This window comes from Phasianus colchicus, chromosome 10 (genome assembly GCF_987193195.1).
Source record: "Phasianus colchicus chromosome 10, bPhaCol1.hap1.1, whole genome shotgun sequence".
Classification (NCBI taxonomy): domain Eukaryota; kingdom Metazoa; phylum Chordata; class Aves; order Galliformes; family Phasianidae; genus Phasianus; species Phasianus colchicus.
In genome coordinates this window covers 7,556,482-7,574,023 of record NC_143445.1, presented here as the reverse complement: position 1 = coordinate 7,574,023, position 17,542 = coordinate 7,556,482, and the positions used below count along the sequence as shown (strand labels likewise).

Here is a 17,542-nt window from a genome sequence, read left to right as displayed (position 1 = left end):
GAGCATTTGCTTAATTTCTGAATGTAGACAGCTTTTTGATAGGACAGAAATCCTCCAAATATGCAATATACATTGTTAAACAAATTCACTTCTGTTGTGTCAAGAGAGCAATACAAACATCCTCATCTGATTTATTTCCAGCATGATTACACTTCATGAACTGAAATACATTACTTGTAATGGTTCTGCTATGATTCCAGACCTGCAAATAATCATCCAACTCCTAGCAAAAAAATCTATGCCAGTCATTTATGAGGACATTTATCACAGAATTCTGAACTGCACAAGTCAGAAAAAGAAGTTTTTTATAGGTCAGCCCTAAGATTTTGGTGGTTGTGTCTCAACCTCTTTTCCAATCATTACAAATGTCTCTGAATGCATTAGATGAAAGATTCACAACCATCATCTCCCCCTATTACTGTAGGTTTCTAAGAGTCTTATCTGTGTTTTCTGGAACAGTTGATTTTCAGTGAGTTATTTCAACTCTCACTGATCTGTTTTCTAGCTTCAAAAAGATACCATGTGAAATACCAATGCAGAAACTAAACTCACTGCCTTACTTTTGTTCCAACTCACTCTTACTACTGGCCCCCACCTGAGCACTACCACATCTCTTCTCCAGGCCTCCTTCCACCCAGCCTCCTCCTCAGCTATTACCACTTCCCCTAAGCTTTACACTACATTTCTGCTTTATTTGTGTCTCCCACAGCAGCTCATCTTCTGACATGAAGTTTTTTTTTTCTACAGTTACAAAATAATTGCTTCAGAATGCATGCTGTTTAGTTGCATTTTTTTTTAACTGCGCTTTATACTAATATGCTGCACAAAAACATACTACTATTAATATATACTACACTAAAACAACTAATAACCTGTTGTCTTGTTTATAACAAATGTGAATATAAAACTGGACACTGGAAAAAAAAAGAGTAAAAGAAATGACAATCACCATATCTGCAGTAGAAAGAAAAAACAGAAAACATGATTATGTCAAAGGAGTAAAACCAGCAGTACTTTGTACTACATAATTACAGAAAACATCACAAGACACAGCAGGCCACAGGGGGTCACTTGAAAGCAGGAAACATACAATGCACCTTCAAGACAATGAAAAGCAGGATCTAGAGATACAAACTCACCCTGTCTGCCTGCAGCACTGGTGCAAAAAACCTTTACCAACATACTAACATACCACAGTCAGTCATTAAGATAAAAGTCTTTAAAGGGTAAAGAGTGCACATCACTAACTAAAGTAAAATGATCAATTTGGAAGTAAATGGCAAAAGAAATTTTTGCAACAAAGTAAAAACACATACTGAAGGAAAAAGCTTGTATTCATTGGTTAGGCAGCATTACATTCACACTGTGAAGAAATGTAACTCATGCCAGACACTTGCTGGCTTTCAGACACTTTGACTCTCAAAACATGACTTCAGAAAGCAGTTTTGCACGTGACATTAGGAATTCTGCTGGGGGCATTACTTTTATCACATAGGACCACAGTGTTTCTAACCCTGAGTAACTCACTGTACTCACTTCACAAAAACCCCAGGGAGTTCCTAACTGCCTTTTTGACAGGAACCAGCCATGTGGCAGCCGAGGATATGAGGCCCAAGACAAGAAAGGAGCAGAACAAGAAGGCACAGCTGTACACCCTGCTATCAGTGCCACGGCCGGCTGCACTTCAAACACTTGGAGATATCCTCATCTCATTTTCTGCTGCTTACACCACCTCTCCTCTGAAGCAGCACACACCAGAGCAACCATAAGCAGCTCTCAAAGAAGCAATCCTACTGAAGAGCAAAACACAGAAAGTTCTCGAAAGAGCTCACAGCACGGAGGCACAGAGCGGCTGCATGACGGAGGCACGGAGCACCAGGTCAGGTCGCCACCACACAACATACCCAGAATAACCGCTAACAGCCTCCGCGGCCGTATTATATATGGAGGGGCGGTGACGTCACACTCCTCCAGCCAATAAAAGCCTCTGTTTACCCTGAAGCGCATTACATATTCATGTGGGAGCCCTTTCCGTACCCGGTGCTGCCGTAGCAGCTCGGCGCGAAGGGCGGAGCGAGCGGTCCCGCCCCGGTTGCGCGGCTGCCTCCCGCCGCAGGAAGCCGCGGTGCGCGTTCGTGCGGAGCCTGCCCGGAGCCGGCGGGGCGTGGGGCGGAAGCGCCCGGCACCGCTCCCTGCCGTCCGGGTGCAGGCGACGAGGATGAGCCAGAGAGACACCCTGGTGCATCTCTTCGCCGGCGGGTAGGTGGGAGAGCGGGCGCGGCGCCGGCGGCAGCCTCGGCACCGGGCCAGGCGGCGGAACGGGCCGCTCTCTCCGTCCCCGCGTGGCTGCGTCGGGCCGCGTCGCGCTGGGTTGGGGAGCGGGGCCCGCCGTGAGGGCGCTGAGGCGAGGCGCGCAGGCCGCGTTGAGGCCCGCCCGGCGCCGCTTCCCGCCCGCTGCCCTCAGGCCCTTCCGGGCCTCCCCGGGCCGGGGCTGCGCGGCCGGGCCCCGATGGGATGCGGGCACAACGGGCGGCGTCGGCAGCCCTCGCGCCGCGGCGATGAGGTACGTGCAGGCCGGGCTGCCCGGGCGTTGGGCTGCGGCGAGATCGGCGCCGGCTGGCACGTGGGTCCTGGCGGAGCTGCGGCGAGGCTGCCCTCACAGACCGCCTGCTTCCTCCAGAAGTTTCTTTTTCGCTCGGTATTTCCTTGGAGAAACAAATTGAACTTTCCATGCACGGGGCTGTCCCGGTGTCAGTGAGGTTACCTGAAGGTGCCCGTCTTCCCAGCAGTCTACAGACAGGCTGATAACTTCAGGATCGAGCGTTACTTGAATGCATTTCGACACCGATGCGTACTGCTTTTAGGTAGGGGCTCCGCATCGACTTGTAGCTTGTAGCGTCTGTGCATGAAGGCAGAAGAAATTGGAGAGAAGAGCACAGTTAAAAGTAAACACGTGGCCCTTGTAACCCTGCTTGGGTTGGGGGTAACTCTCAGGTAACTGTAGGTGTGTTATAAAGCTTTATAGTGCCCAATTACATCACCTGTGTTTCCTTCAGGGGTGAGCTGGGAGCAGCACTTCTCTTAAAAGAGAAAAGGAGAGTCTTTGTTGTAGCAATAGGCATGTGTTTGGGCACTGAGTGTGGCTGTGTGGAAGTGGCAGAAGAAACATAATATGTCTGAGTGAGCTTGAAGCTTGGATTTCTGTTTGTGTTACTCCTTTACAAAATGGTGCCTGTGACTGGAGTATTTGAGGTGGAAGACTGCACTGTTTCCTGTGAGCAGATCTGGGTAACTTGGCTATGTGTGAGCACACACATCTTCCTTGCTTCCAGTATTACACAATCAGTTTAGTACTTATGAGGGTTCTCTCCCCATGCAACTTCTGTCTAAGAGAAGGGGGGTTATACATTAACAGACCTGAGATGTGGTGCTCTGTACTTCTTTCTTCAGAATTCACATCCTCATAAACATACAGAAAAACAGTAGCTTGAACTACTTTCTGCAAAAGGCAGATTAGTAAGGAACAGCACATGATGACAGAGGCAGCATTCCAACCTGTAATCTTAAGACTGAAGTGAAGATTGCTGAACTCAGCAAGGTTGTTCTTTTTTGTATGGAAAGTCTGATCTGCAGGTAGCTGGCAGCCAGTTGGGTCAAGGGTAATACTGTGAGGAAAAGGCTGACTTTTCTTCATGTGGCAGCCACATGTTTTCTGTAATCACAGCTCAGCAAAACAGCTGTTTGGTCACACTTAACAGCAGGAAAGTTATTTGGGTCATTGCATGACTTCTTTACTAGCATGGTAGACTATAGAGCTTTTGAACTATCTTTAGTCTTCAGTGAAACTTAAAAATGAAGGAAATTGAAATTTTGTTTTCTTTTAGTTTTCACTAGGAATTGTTTGAAAACAACATGATTGTCTCAATCTGCTGCCCTTTTTTGCTAAAAACTTTTGTTAAGCACTAAGTCTTTAATTCCCATTTTCTTTGGGAGTAAGTGATGACATTGCTGTTTTTGTAATGTAGGCGGGGCTATTCTGGGGTTTTTCTGTAGCTGCCTGGCTTGTTTCATGACAATTCAACAACAGCTGTCAAACTGCACGACTTCTGGGAAATTAGCAGTTCATGCTGGAAGTTGAAGCTTCATTTCTAAAAATCCCTCCTCTATCCTTCTTTTCCTCCTGTCTCTGCATCCTTATTGCTTTCCAACAAGTTTGAGCAATGTTACTGTTAGTTTCATTTCTGAGAATGCCATCTATTTCTGCTTCATAACTACATACCTACTGTAAATATGACCAGTATTTTCCAATAGTAGTTCTATGTCTAGAAATAAGTAATTCAGTACTCATTTTGAGTATCAGTTCTAGCATCATCAATAAATTGAAGTTGTGAAATTTTATTCTGTTGGAACATGGGAATTTGCCCTGGGCCTTCTTTCTTCAGCAAAAGGCAGGACCATCTCAGTTTGCAGATGGATGGCTGCTTTTCTGAGTTCAGGGCTGGACAGTCATAGGTTTACTTCTGAAATGTCTTTATTTCTGTTGTTTCTTCAGAAAATTGGGCAGTTTTCTAATTTATTTTGTGATTAATTATAGGGAGGATTCTCTATTTGTCTTGATAAAATTTTAGATTGAATCACTCAAGTTCTTACCAAATCTCTGCAGTGGTAGAAATAGTCAAAATTTAAATAATATATTTAAGATTAAATCGAAGTAGTTTAGAAAAATCAGGTACTACACAGGTGAAATAATTTTTTTCAGTTTAAGGAGATATTAATAACTGAGCAGGTAGAGTGGTGATGAGGATTTCTACTGCCTTTCAGAAGTAGTCAGTTGAGCTGTAATGGAGCCACCTAGTAACCTTTTTTCTTAAAGTACTTTCATTCCTGGCCTGACCCTGAATGTCTTTCAGAACTAGTTCTTCCTGTTGTAAGGCACAGGGCAAGGTTAGTACCTTCCTGCCCCAACTTAAGCTTATTTTTGTGTTCAGATAATTTTCTGTGGGGGGAATGAAGGGGGAGTAAGCAATTCCTACTTAAAGGGCTGGATAGCTTGGGTTTTGCTTTATGAGGTGACCAAATCACATAAAAATGACTGTATTTGAAAAATTGTGAAGCTGATGTGTTTCTCACATTTCCCTGTAAGTTGATTGATGTTTTCAGCTGTTCTTGATATGGAAGTCATGTTGTATTTATTTGCCCTGACTCCTAATTGAATCTGCACTTTGTGTTAGTGTTTGTTTTGGGTAATGGAAGCCAGTGATGTTTTTCCATTTGTTATTTTTTCCAATTTTCATTTGTAGGTTTCGGTATGTCAGCACATTAGGGGAACTTCATTATTACGCTTTATTAGAAACAGCAATTTGATTACTACTTTTAGTTAATGGATGTTAACTTAAAACTCACTTTTTAAACCTTGGCAAAAAGTATTAGCAATGAATAAAGGAGCTGGGCCTTCTAGCTGGCAGTGTTTCTAGTCAGTATAGTAAGGCTAAAGATAGAAAGGTAAATAATATACAAGTTTAGCAGAATAATAGCAGCAGTCATGACACCTATGTGCTAATGAGATGCATTCTTGCTGTTTCTGAAAACTGTACTTAGTTAAAGCCTTAAATTGTCTTAAAAGTGGGATATGTGAGCTTAGTATCTGGATCTGCAAGTTATCTGTTGATGTGAAAATCAGTTACAACTGTGCTGCAAGATAGGGCTGTGAAAATGCTAATACTGCTGAATTTATTCTGAATGAGAAAGACATTAGGAGCTCTGTTTGTAGGTGGCTTTTTTGTTTTCGACAGTTTTGCACTCAGTTTTCATACTGTGTCACTTGTCGGTCAGTACTTGCGTGGAACTTTCATTTTCATACAGGAAAGAGAAGCAGCTGGTAAAATAAGTGAATGAATGTAGGTGCAAGATAACAGGGTCAGGGGTTATCTTCGAGTCTGAGGCTGTGGTTACAAACACTGTGAAAGGTGAATCTGAGGTCAGGCCTACATGGTTGCATCTTGTGTTTGTATAGAATACATAATTATCTAAAGGAATAGAAGTTTGGGATTCTTAAATAGGTGTAGTTGCAAGTATAGATGAGCTGACAGGCAGTGGGAATGTTTGCAGGAGCATTTGTAGTCCTGTGGCTGAAGTGTTGAGAATCCTCATCTGTAACAGACCTGTCTCTGCTTTTACTGTAAAGTAACAGCAGAAGGTATTTAACAGTTCTGGACAAGGGTGGTGATTCCTAAGCAGATATCCTCAACCTGCAATAACAAAAGGTCACCTGTTCAGCTGTCTCTGGAAATAAAATCTGAGATTTGAATGTGGAATGGAATTAGATTTTGAAGCATGTGCACATTTATTTCCTTGCATATTCTCACAAATAATACAGGAAGATTTGGAATGAAGGACTGAGTCTGTGTCCTGATCAGCAAATGCCTTGTTTTGCAGTCAGAGAATAAATCTGATAATTTTCTAAGTGTTGAGAAATGTTTTTTTCTGAACTCTGCAACTCCTTAACTTGTGTTAAGCCACAAATTGGGAAGGAAAAGAAAAGCCCTTAGAAAGCTAGAGATCGTGGCTCTCTGCTCCTGGAGTGCCAGTCTGGAGCACAAAACAGTAGCTGTGTCTGTATTCTTAGTACTATATTAAGTTAACAAGGCCAGAAACATATTTCCACATAAAATACTGCAGTGGCAGAACAGCAGGCATGTTTCTGAATAGTTATTTTTACAGGTCACACTGTTACTGAATTGTCACTTGATTTAACTACAAACTGTTTATTGAAGTTTCTCATGAACAGATTTTTTTTTGTCAAGGCTTACAGCATTTACCTTAAAGTTCAAGTGAGCTATGTAAGTCAGTGTAGTTCCTGGATTGCACATTCAGTTAGTGGTTTAGTTCAGACTTGGATCTTGTTACTACTAAGCAAAGCCTGGTTCCTTAACATTTGGAGAGTTTTTCCTTAACTTTTAAATATCAGATGCCTTCTCTTCTGTACAGGGATTTTTGGGGGCTGGGAGAGTAAAGTATTACATTTTGACAGGAGGAAAGATTTGGGGTTTTGGAGATATGTTTGTGAGTGATACAGAACCGTGCAGCACTATGAAGAACTTCTGTTGTTTTTTTCTCATTTGTAAGTGGCAATCTGAGATCTTGAAAATGGGGAGAGAGATTCTGAATCCAGACTATTAGTAGTGGAAGATGTGCAAGATGTGACCAAGTTCTGCTAAGACATCTTAAACTGCTTAATGAAAGAAAACCAACGCACCAGTAAGAAGTAGTGCCAAGTGCTGATTATTTGAAATCATGACCTGAATGGCAGGTAAAGGGTGCCCAGCTCTTAAAAGGAAGCAAGTGTTCGGCTGCTTCTCTTACAGTACATTTGAACAGGCTGTCAGTGCCCTTACAGCATATGGTTATCACGGAGCATTGCTTGCTGTAAGCGAACTTGGAAGGAACAAGCACTGCGAAGGTTTGTGTCTGTCCCATTCCCTAGCTGTCTGTTATTCCATTGCTGAGGGAAGTCTGACCAGTGCTATTGCAGTCAGGCACCCATCCCTTGTGGTGATTTGGAGTGGTGCAGGGGAGCGTGAAAATGCAGCCTCCAGGATGGTGTTAATCTTCAACTTCAGAAAAATTTTCCAGTGTGGAGTAGTGGTGGAGCTAGCAGCATTAAAGGTTCCAAATGCCAAGCCCTGTTGATGAATGGCACCTGACTTTTCAACTGCTCATTTCTTCCCCATTCCATAGTATTTATCTCATTACATACCATGCACTTTTTCTTGCTGTTGCTTGAAAGTAAATCCTCATGTAACCTGCCCAAAATCAAATGCAGAAAGATCTTAAGTGGAAGCAGGTACTAAGGGATCAGAAAAAAAAGGGGTTGCAAGAAATGAAATAAACCTTGAAGCCAGCTTCCTGCATTGCCTGCACATGCTCATGGCCATGCAGCACTTGCTGCTGTTGAGTCGCATGAAATACAGCAGCTTGTTGTCTGTCTTGGAGATGGGCTTGTTGCTGTAATTGTTCCAGCAAGCTGTCTTGAGTCTAGTCTGTCATATTTTAAAAATGTATTTGTAGCATAACATTAGAAGAGTAGGCAAGTAAAATGCTCATTCAGAGATGCTACTCTAAAAGCTGTATCAGTCTTACAACTTCTGTACAGTGCACTGGGAAACTGGCTACCATCTTCATGTGCTGATGCTTTATTTCAAGCTGACAAACTTTTATTCCCTCAATTCAAATGTGTAAGAGGGTAAATTTCAATTTAATGTTGGAGTTAGAGCTGGGAAGACGTGCCTCCAGGCTCTAACAATAGGCTATCTCTAGATTGCTAATTTAAACAGGAGCGATAGGTGAGCATATTGAACACTATTGTTAAATAGTCTCAGTTCAATTCTTACAAACAGATTAGCATGTTAGGATGCAATGCTGTGCTGCCATTTCTGGTATTATTTGCAGCAGAAAACAGCTATACATCATGGACTCTAAGTATGGTACTTGACAGACTCTTTACAGAAATCTAGGAGATCTTGAGTTCTGGGTATTACTGCTAATTTGTACTGAATTCTCCCTTCATTTTGGAAGACTTTAATAGCATTAAAAATGCTATTAAACAAACCTTGAGGCTTTTAAAAAAACTTCCAATGAAATAGAATGTTTTTCTCAGTGCTTGCCAGGATTAATTACCAGCTCTACTTATTGCTTGAGAGAAAAGAATGCTGAGCCCTTCGAATGTAATACAGATTATATTTATGTGGTTGCTAGTGGTGGTGTTGGTAGCATTGAGCAGTCTAAATTTGTTGGTTTTGGGGGTAGGTACAAAAATGTCCTGGTTATTTTAAGAATAGTGTTTGGTGAAGCTGAGACAATACTGGTCTCTGAAAAGGTTCAAGCCAAGCTCTTTTTTTTGTAAGAGTTGTATCAAAGAATTTGGAGTTATCTTTGGAATGAGAATTTGTGGGTTTGATATTCTTCTCTCAGAGGTTGTATATTGTCATGGTTAAACAGGAATGTACATATTAATAATTAGCTTATGAGCAAGCACCTGAGAAATCCTCTGAGCAAAGCTGCTGAATGGCAGTGTGTTCTTGGCTGTACTCTGCTCTAGCAGAAAGTGGAGAACTCCTTTGCTAGTGTAAGTCACTCATATATGTTTAGCTTTCTTACAAAAATGAGGGGTAGACTTGTATCTTCCCGGATTCAGCTCTACAGCATTTGGTGCTTGGGATCCAGTGTCTCATGCTGTGTAATGGGCAGAGCTCAAAAAATACTCAATGAATCATTACTTTGCATGGTACCATGCACAAAATGCAAAGGGAGATTGTTGGTTCTAATCTATTAAATTGCCACAGTACAGTTTTTACTAGCTTTCTTAAGAATGATGAGCACAGCTCTGTGTGCACACTGCACAAATTATGCTCTACTCTTAAGGACTTTTGGCATCTCTTTTGTGACCAGGAGCACCTTCAAAAAAAACAACATTCAAAAAAAAAAAAAGTTAAAATTTACTACAGGCAGTTAAACATTTGAAATGCTGAGCTACTTTCCAGAATGGATTTGAACAGCATGTGCTGAAGACAGTACACCTTCACCACTTGGGGAAACTTTTGTTTTGCCTGTTAAAATTTTCACTAAATGTCGAAGGATTAACTGTTTGCTTGTCTTCAAGGACAAGTAATTACACCATTATCATGCATATACCGTTATTTCTTCACTGTTTGCTGTTCGTCTCTGCTCTCTGTAACATTACTGTGTTCTTTATTTTCTTTGCAGTTTAGAAAATGGTGATCCTATTTCTCTTTGCAGATGTGGAGGTACTGTTGGTGCAATTCTGACATGTCCACTGGAAGTTGTGAAAACACGATTGCAGTCCTCTTCTGTGACTCTGTACATCTCTGAAGTTCATCTCAACACTGTGAATGGTGCTAGTGTCAATAGAGTAACTAGAGTTTCTCCAGGACCTCTCCATTGTTTGAAGTGAGTGTACACGTTACTAGCTATCTGATTTGGTTCTTGGGCCAGAGGGGAAGGCATGCTAGACAAATGGATAAATCTGTGTAAAAGATAGACTTCTGTGTCTGTCATCTCACTTTTACATTTCCTGTATTTTGCCATTTAACTATAAGTTTCACATTCTAGTTTTCCAAGTGTCTTTCATTTTCGAGTCTGTGCCTTGAATTATCCAGAACATGCATACCTTGTGGAATTCACAAGAACCCCAGCCTACATTCCCAAAACTCACTGGAAGCATTCTTAACACTTAAAATTTGAACAGTTTAGTTGCAAGGGACCTAAAAAGATCACCCAGTCCAATTGTCCAACCACTTCAAGGCTAAACAAAAGTTGAAGTATGTTATTGTGGGCACTTGAGCACTGGCAGGTGTGGAACATCAGCCACTGCTCTAGAAAGCCTGTTCCAGTGTTTGGCCATCCTCACAGTGAAGAAACTTCTCCTACATCCAGTCTGATCTTCCCCTGTCACAGCTCTTAATCATTCCCAGTGCATTTTCAGCAGCAGAGTGTGTTGCCTCTTTCTGCTTCCCCTGCTCAGGGAGTTGCAGAGAGCAGTGAGGTCACTTCCTTGCCTCCAGACTGGACAATCCTAGACTCTTTTCATAGGAAATACCATCCAGCCCTGTTACCAGCTTTGTTGCCCCCCTCTGGATGTTTTCAAGTATCGTAACCTCCTTTTCATATTGTGGAGCCCAGATCTGCTCATATGAGAGAATTGCATCTTTTTAATGTATTGTAATGTATTGAATGCATTTTTCTGCTGTATTTAATGCACTCCAAAATGTAGCTTGCCCTCTTGGCTGTCAGGGCTTATGTAGAGCCTGCTGTCAGCCATCACCCCCAGATCCTTTCTGCTGGTCTGCTCTCCAGTCACTTGTTTACCAATTTGTACCTGTTTCTGGCATTGTTCCTCCCAGGTGCAGAAGCCTGCGTTTTCCTTTGTTTAATTTCATACTACTGATTGTCCAACTCTCCAGTCTATGTAGATTCCTTACAGAGAAGTCCAATTAGGTGCTGAATGGTTTGTTAATACAAGACTTTTTTTAACTTGGTTTGTGTCCAAATCAAGCATGTTGATGAAAACAGAGACTAGAAGCCATTTTGGTGTTGTCTAGTAAACGTGTGCCTAGTGACACTTAGAGCTAGTAAGAGATAAGTGTGGTCAAATTTTACTGTGGCCTGGGACATTTTGATTGCATGGCATCTCTTTGAACAGGGAGGAGAACTCATTGAGAGCAGACTTGCAGAGAACAAGTTGAGGGTCCTGATGAAAAAAAAAAGCTGGACATGAGCCAGCAGTGTGTGCTTGCAACCCAGAAGGCCAACAGTACCCTGGGCTGCATCAAAGGAGGAGGGGTGACCAACAGAATGAGAGACATGATTGTCCCCTTCTATTCTGCCTTCATGGGGCTCCCTCTGGTGTACTGTGTCCAGGCCTCAGGCCCCAGCGTAAGGAAGATGTAGAGCTGTTGGAGTGCGTCCAGAGGATGGCCATAAAGATGATCAGAGGGCTGGAGTACTTCTCCTAGGAAGGGATACTGAGGGAGCTGAGTTTTTTCTTGGAGAAAAGAAGACCCCAGGAAGACCTCACTGCAACCTTCCAGTACTTCAGGGGAGCTAATAAACAGGAGAGAGAGAAACTTTTTACATGGTTTGATAATGACAGGAGAAGGGGGAATGGTTTTAAACTAAAAGAAGGAAGATTTAGGAAGAAATTCTTTACTTAGCAAAAGGTGAGGCCCTGGAACAAGTTGCTCAAAACAGTGGTGGATGCCTCACGCCTGACAGTGTTCAAGGCCAGGTTGGATAGGCTCTTGGGCAGCCTAATCGGGTTGTTGGCAACCTGTCCACAGCAGGGTGCTTGGAAATAAATGATCTTAAAGGTCCTGTCCAATCCAAGTCATTTTATGATTCTATGACTGCATTTCTTCCCCTTCTTGAGTGCTTATTTCGTGAAGTAGCCAGCAGGAGAGGTCTCTGTCCACAGTTATACTGCTAGAGCTGATCACAGATAGAGTTCACTTTGGGGGACTAGCCTATTATGGGAAGGTAGCTTTAGTGATTGGATATAAGAGGGGAGTTCTCATCCAGGAAGGATCTATTATTGCTCCTTGCATTAGAAAGACTTAGTTAAGCTTCAGACCAGCTACTGCTAACCAGAATAATTTGGTGAAATAATTTGTAGACAGTCTCTTCTGGCAATTGCTGTGTAAGATTTAGGGTTTATCTGAGTAGAGGATGGTGCTTAAATAAAACTTGTACCCAAATAGCTGCTTGCATGGAAGGCTTTTTTTAACATTTTCAGACTTGCAGAGTCAGATTTGGTTGTCCTTTTCTCATACTAAATTCAGTGCAGTGCTCCAAGACTTGTGCATGGGCTTACAGTACTCTGTCTGAAATTAGGATGATTTGTGCAAGTGAAGTCAGAATATCAGTTTAACTAACTGTTGTGGAATCACTTTACCTAAACAGTCTACAGTGGTGATATCAGAGGCATCTGTGCCAGGAAAATAAACTCATATGAGCCAATGCAGGTGACTGTGTTCTCTGGCAACAGAAGTGAATTCTCTTATTCCTAAATATCTGTTGGGTATATATCATATTGTTGATGCCTTTTGTGTCTGACTTTGCTGAGTGTAAACCAGAGGTCTTGATAATAGAAATCTGATCAGCCTTGCATTGCAGATTACTCATGTGATATTTGCAGGTCAACTGAGGCCGAATGGAACATTACTGCTGCTCTCCCAGTCGTAGATTTGCCATTTACTGCTTTTGATAAACAGTAGAGACTTTGAGATCTGATATTTAATTCAAAAAGTTTGTCATATTTTCGGAGTAGACTGTAACTCCTCCAGCTGATGTCTGTGGATGCAGAAGAGCATCAGTAACTATCGCCATTATAGTCTTGCCTGCTTGCTGTTGATGGAAATTCTTCTGTGACTTCTGTTATTTGTTGCTCTGACAAGTCTTGGGATGCTGTAGATCCAGAAGAAACAAAATGGAGACTTCACTCAAGTTTCGCAACAGCATTGAAGTTTCTGCTGCTTTATACACATTCATATATATGCATGCTTATGTATAATATGTGCAATGCTTTATATTGTAGTGGTAGGTGTTTAATGTTAGAGTGCTTTGAGAAGACAGGTCGCATGTTAATTGGGTTCAGTTTTGCTATAATCTGATACTGTGACTGTGCTGAACTCTATGCTAAGAATTTTTTGATAGTTCCTTCTGTGTAAGTATTAGAATGGTTTCAGGATGGCAGATACACTCAAGTAATGAGGATTTCTGAAGCACTTTTGAATGTATTCAGTACTCTAATTATTTCTGTGAAGCGACTCACTCAATGACCTCAGTAACTATCATGAATATGAAGCTAAATTATTGCTGGACACATTATATGCCAACATTCCTAACAGTCATGATGACTTTTTTATACTGATGCAACAGTTCAGAACCACTATTTTATTTTGTTTACTGAGTATAAACTTATTAAACTTCTGGTTTGACTTGACAGCAGAGCTGTTGTGAAATACACAATTTCAGCTTCTGGAAATCAGAATAATTCTGGAATCTCTTTCTATGCTACAGATAGCATTCATCTATCAGATAGGGTTCACTAAAATTGAATATTTGTGGATATCATCTGTGTACCAAAAAATCTTGCTGCAGTCTTCAGCTTGGTCTCTTTTTAAGAAACCACAGGTAGGTGGGATGGATATTCCAAGTGTTTGTGTAATTCCTCCTCTGAGATCTATCAACTGACTTCCTGTATTCCCTGTTTTACTGCAAGTCTCACAAAGACAGGAGGTCACATAAAATTTTGCCAACCAAGCAATCTTTCCAGAATTGTATTTATAGTGAATCTGGTTCCTATAAGATTAGGACAGTACTGTGACTTATTGCTTGTGAGAGGAGGTGAGAATTGTCTTCAGTAGTGATTTTGAGAAGACCCACCAGCTCCATGGCTGGCAGCATTGCTTGGGTAGGAGGATACAGGCAGAGGCTCAGAACTGTTAAGCTGTTGCTGTTGGATGGAGAATTGAAAGCCTCCAAGCCTCAAGGAAGGGCCACTTCTCATACTGGATGTTTCCATTTCCTTTTATTATAGGGGACATCAAAGTCAAAATAATCTCTATCTTGTAGAAAGAGTAACGCAAAGAATGCATTTCTAGTTGAAAACTTAGTAACTGAGTACCTTATATCTTAAGTGATTACTAATAATTTTTTACCCAATCAATAGAATGAAGACGTTGAGTACCTCTATCACAGAAAGAGCTGTATTGTGGTGCAGCAAGTGACACAGGTTCCTGCAGCTTTGTGAACTTGCACACCAGCATAGGAAAAAGCCCTGCAGGGAAACATGAAGGGCTGGAGGGATGAGGGAGTGCATACTGCTAGAAGTCGCATGTATGGTAGCTTGAATCTTGCAGAACAAAGGTCTTGCAGTTCAAAATCATGAAAATGGGACAGACCATGTTCTCTAACATGTTGATTTACGTTCATGCATGGGAACAGAGAAGGCAGTGCTTCTTATCTGAAAGTCTGCTTTCTTTGAAGTTCAGACAGGTGACTTACTGTACTTAATCTTGTAGAATCAAACCAGGGCAGTACATGCAAAATCATACTGAGGTTTCTGTCTTTATGAGAAGGGTAGGTGGGAGCTTATAAAATATACGCTTGGCTGGGCATGATTTTAGCAACAGAGTGAATACTCTCAGGAGGCTTATAGCTGTACCTGTAACTGAATCTTTATAACTCTCTTCCTCCGTGCTCTGCCCTTCTTACCCCCAAATGTTCTCAAAATCTGTGAGCTAAGGAGTATGGAAGGAATATAGGACAGAATCTCTCTAAAGCCATTTCTCCTTAGTGCCATCTAGGAGAGCCTACAGAAATGTGATCACTTCAGTGCTCGGTATTTTCTTACTAATAAAAGGACATGTTAGCAGCTTAACAATGAGTAGCAATCATAGGTAAAATCTGATCTTTGAGAAAAGTCTGTATAGACATTGTGAGGCCTGACTTCTGCCTTTAGTTCTTGTTTTTTTTTTATGGTACTTTAAGCAATAATGAAATTTTATGCTGATTTTGGGAAGTGATTGAACTTTTGTGGTCAACACTGCATTGTCAAAGCTATACACAATGATCAAAGCTTAAAGTGGTGCCATGTTGACTCTGATCAATGCATTCATTAAATTTGATATGAATATTAAAATATTGTTGCTTTTGTTTTCTAGGATGATCTTGCAAAAGGAAGGTCCTCGTTCTCTGTTTAGAGGGCTGGGTCCTAACTTGGTAGGCGTTGCTCCTTCCAGGTAAATATAGATATTCAAAGTGGAATAATTTCAGTGAAATTTTGGTTGCTGTGTATTTTTCAAGAGATTGAGGGCTTATTTCAAGTGAGTTATTGCAGTCTAAATACTTACTAGAGTTATCCTTTCGTTCCTGGGACAGATGGTATCTGAAAATACTGAACAACTCATGCTTTGCTGCTCCAGACCCCACATTCCTGCACCAGGTGTCTCAGCGTTTCCTAATACTTTGTTCTGTATGCAATTCCTTACTCTTGAGTTTCTTCCAGTTAAGAAGGAATATTTTTAAGGAGTTGCACTTGTAAACAGAAGTTTGTACCTTATGCATAGATAGAGTTAGCCTTCAGTTAATCTGTCATTTGGAAAATAATTGTATGATCGTAGGCACAAAACACTGGCTCTTTTCCCTACATAAACTCTAGTGAAGCACAGACTACTGGCCTTCTGAAATGTGAATAAAGATAAGAATGAGTATGGTGAAACTTAACACCTGTCACAGATTAAGCAGATCCAGCAGTGGGCTGAACTCCAAAGGGCAGAAGGGCAGTTTCAGAAAATAAAGCAGGTCAGAATGTAAATCTGGTCTAAGTGACAATGGTATTACTGCTGTCAATTATTCTGCGTTGGTTGAAATGCTACCCTAGTGTTAGAGTCAGGCAGTGTGAGGTGTGGATTATGCCCAAGTTTGTATTGATCCTTGCATACAAGCATAAGCCACAGTTCATTCAAAAATAGAATGTCTAAGGAGGAATATGTAAGCACAGATTTGTAGAACTATTACAATTGCTTAATCCTGATTGAAGCTGGTCGTTTTTTTGGCCCATTTTCATTCTTTTCTGTTTTTAAGATGAAAGCATTTTTGCATCAGGAATATATAGTCATGATGATTTTATTCTTCTCTTGACTTTGTGCCCTTCTTCTGTTTTCTTTTTATCTGAGCAGAAGATATTATTTCCATCTCCTGCACACTGATTCGGGGAGTATCTTAACTGTTGTGGTTCAGTGTCCTTGCATGCTTTTGGAAAATGTTATTAAGCTGGGTTTTCTATTCATCATTGCTTTATCTTCTATTTGAATCAGATGAGGTGGTGTTTTGTAGATTCTCTGTATGAATAAGAGAAAAGCATCATCCAGCAGTCGGAATACTTTAATTTCAGCTGATTTTTTTGAAATATTTTGAATAATTTGGGTATTTTATGGTCGCTAACTTAGTACTGGTGTTTGGAGAAGCTGAAGTGATTGTAGCTTTGTACTCTTGATACCTACAGGATATCAATATGTAATATGTAATAGTGCATCATTCTGAATGTAATTTCTTCAAAGGAAAATCTTGTCATGTTCTCTTAATCTGCTGTTACTGGGCAATTAGCATCTGAAGACTTTGCCAAGTACAATATAATGTGTATCTCTAAACTAGGAACCATCAACAAAAAAATGAAGGTAGCAGGTGAGGGAAAACAAAAATGAGATAAGGCTAGAATAATTAATTTCCCAATTTTTAATCTAGATAGTTTCTATGCTGAAGAGTGGACTTGATGAGTCTAGTCTGGATCTGAATGTTCAGTATTGTGGCTTTCACTGGTTCCAACAGATGCCTTTGCTAGGAAGTTCTCTCACCTCCTGTCCCTGTTAATCTCCCCTGTTGCATTCTGTGTTCATCTGTAATAATGCGTAGTTGTAGCTTCATTGTTTAGAACCTGCAGCTTTATTCTCTTTATGCTAGTAAAATCATGGGGATGCACACCATGTGTGGACTGCAGTCTTGTACTTGCAGTTCTCACTTTTTCCTTCTACAAAATAAAGTAATTTTTATATCTCATTTATTGACCCATAAAGGCCCACTGATCTCTTCATCGTTGTTTAGGGGTAATAATTTCTTGGACAATTTAACATTTGCTGTTTTTTTTTTTCCCTCCCTTAATCAGCTTTTGTTTTCCTTTTGCAAGAGACTTAACAGATCCGTTACAATAGTCATTCTTATGTAGCATTTTGAAGTGACTACCCTCAATGAAGAATAGCCTCAGTTGCTAAGAAGTTTTTAGGGGATTTCTTTTCAGTAATTTCTGTTTGCATCTAGCTAGCTTGTTTTCTTTGGTGTTCATGCTAAAATGTCCTCTTGGTGTAATGCCTTATAAACAGGCACATCCCTGTTCCCCTCCAGCAGACTCTGTTTTCATCCACTACTTCATTTCAATTAAGCACTAGCTAAGTGGATTTAACAGCAGCTC

The 17,542-nt window shown here is 41.0% G+C and overlaps 1 protein-coding gene across 2 annotated transcripts in view; it reads left to right on the top strand.

Moving 5' to 3' along the window:
- Positions 1-2,025: 2,025 nt before the first annotated feature.
- The window catches only part of SLC25A36 (solute carrier family 25 member 36), a 30,978-nt gene continuing 15,461 nt past the window's right edge, over positions 2,026-17,542 (top strand). For both annotated transcript variants that reach the window (XM_031596402.2, XM_090147210.1), the window contains exons 1-3: positions 2,026-2,259; positions 9,796-9,966; positions 15,240-15,317. In XM_031596402.2, coding sequence (XP_031452262.1) covers positions 2,219-2,259; positions 9,796-9,966; positions 15,240-15,317 — 290 coding nt within the window. In that variant the 5' untranslated portion in view covers positions 2,026-2,218. The remainder of the gene's footprint in view (positions 2,260-9,795; positions 9,967-15,239; positions 15,318-17,542) is intronic.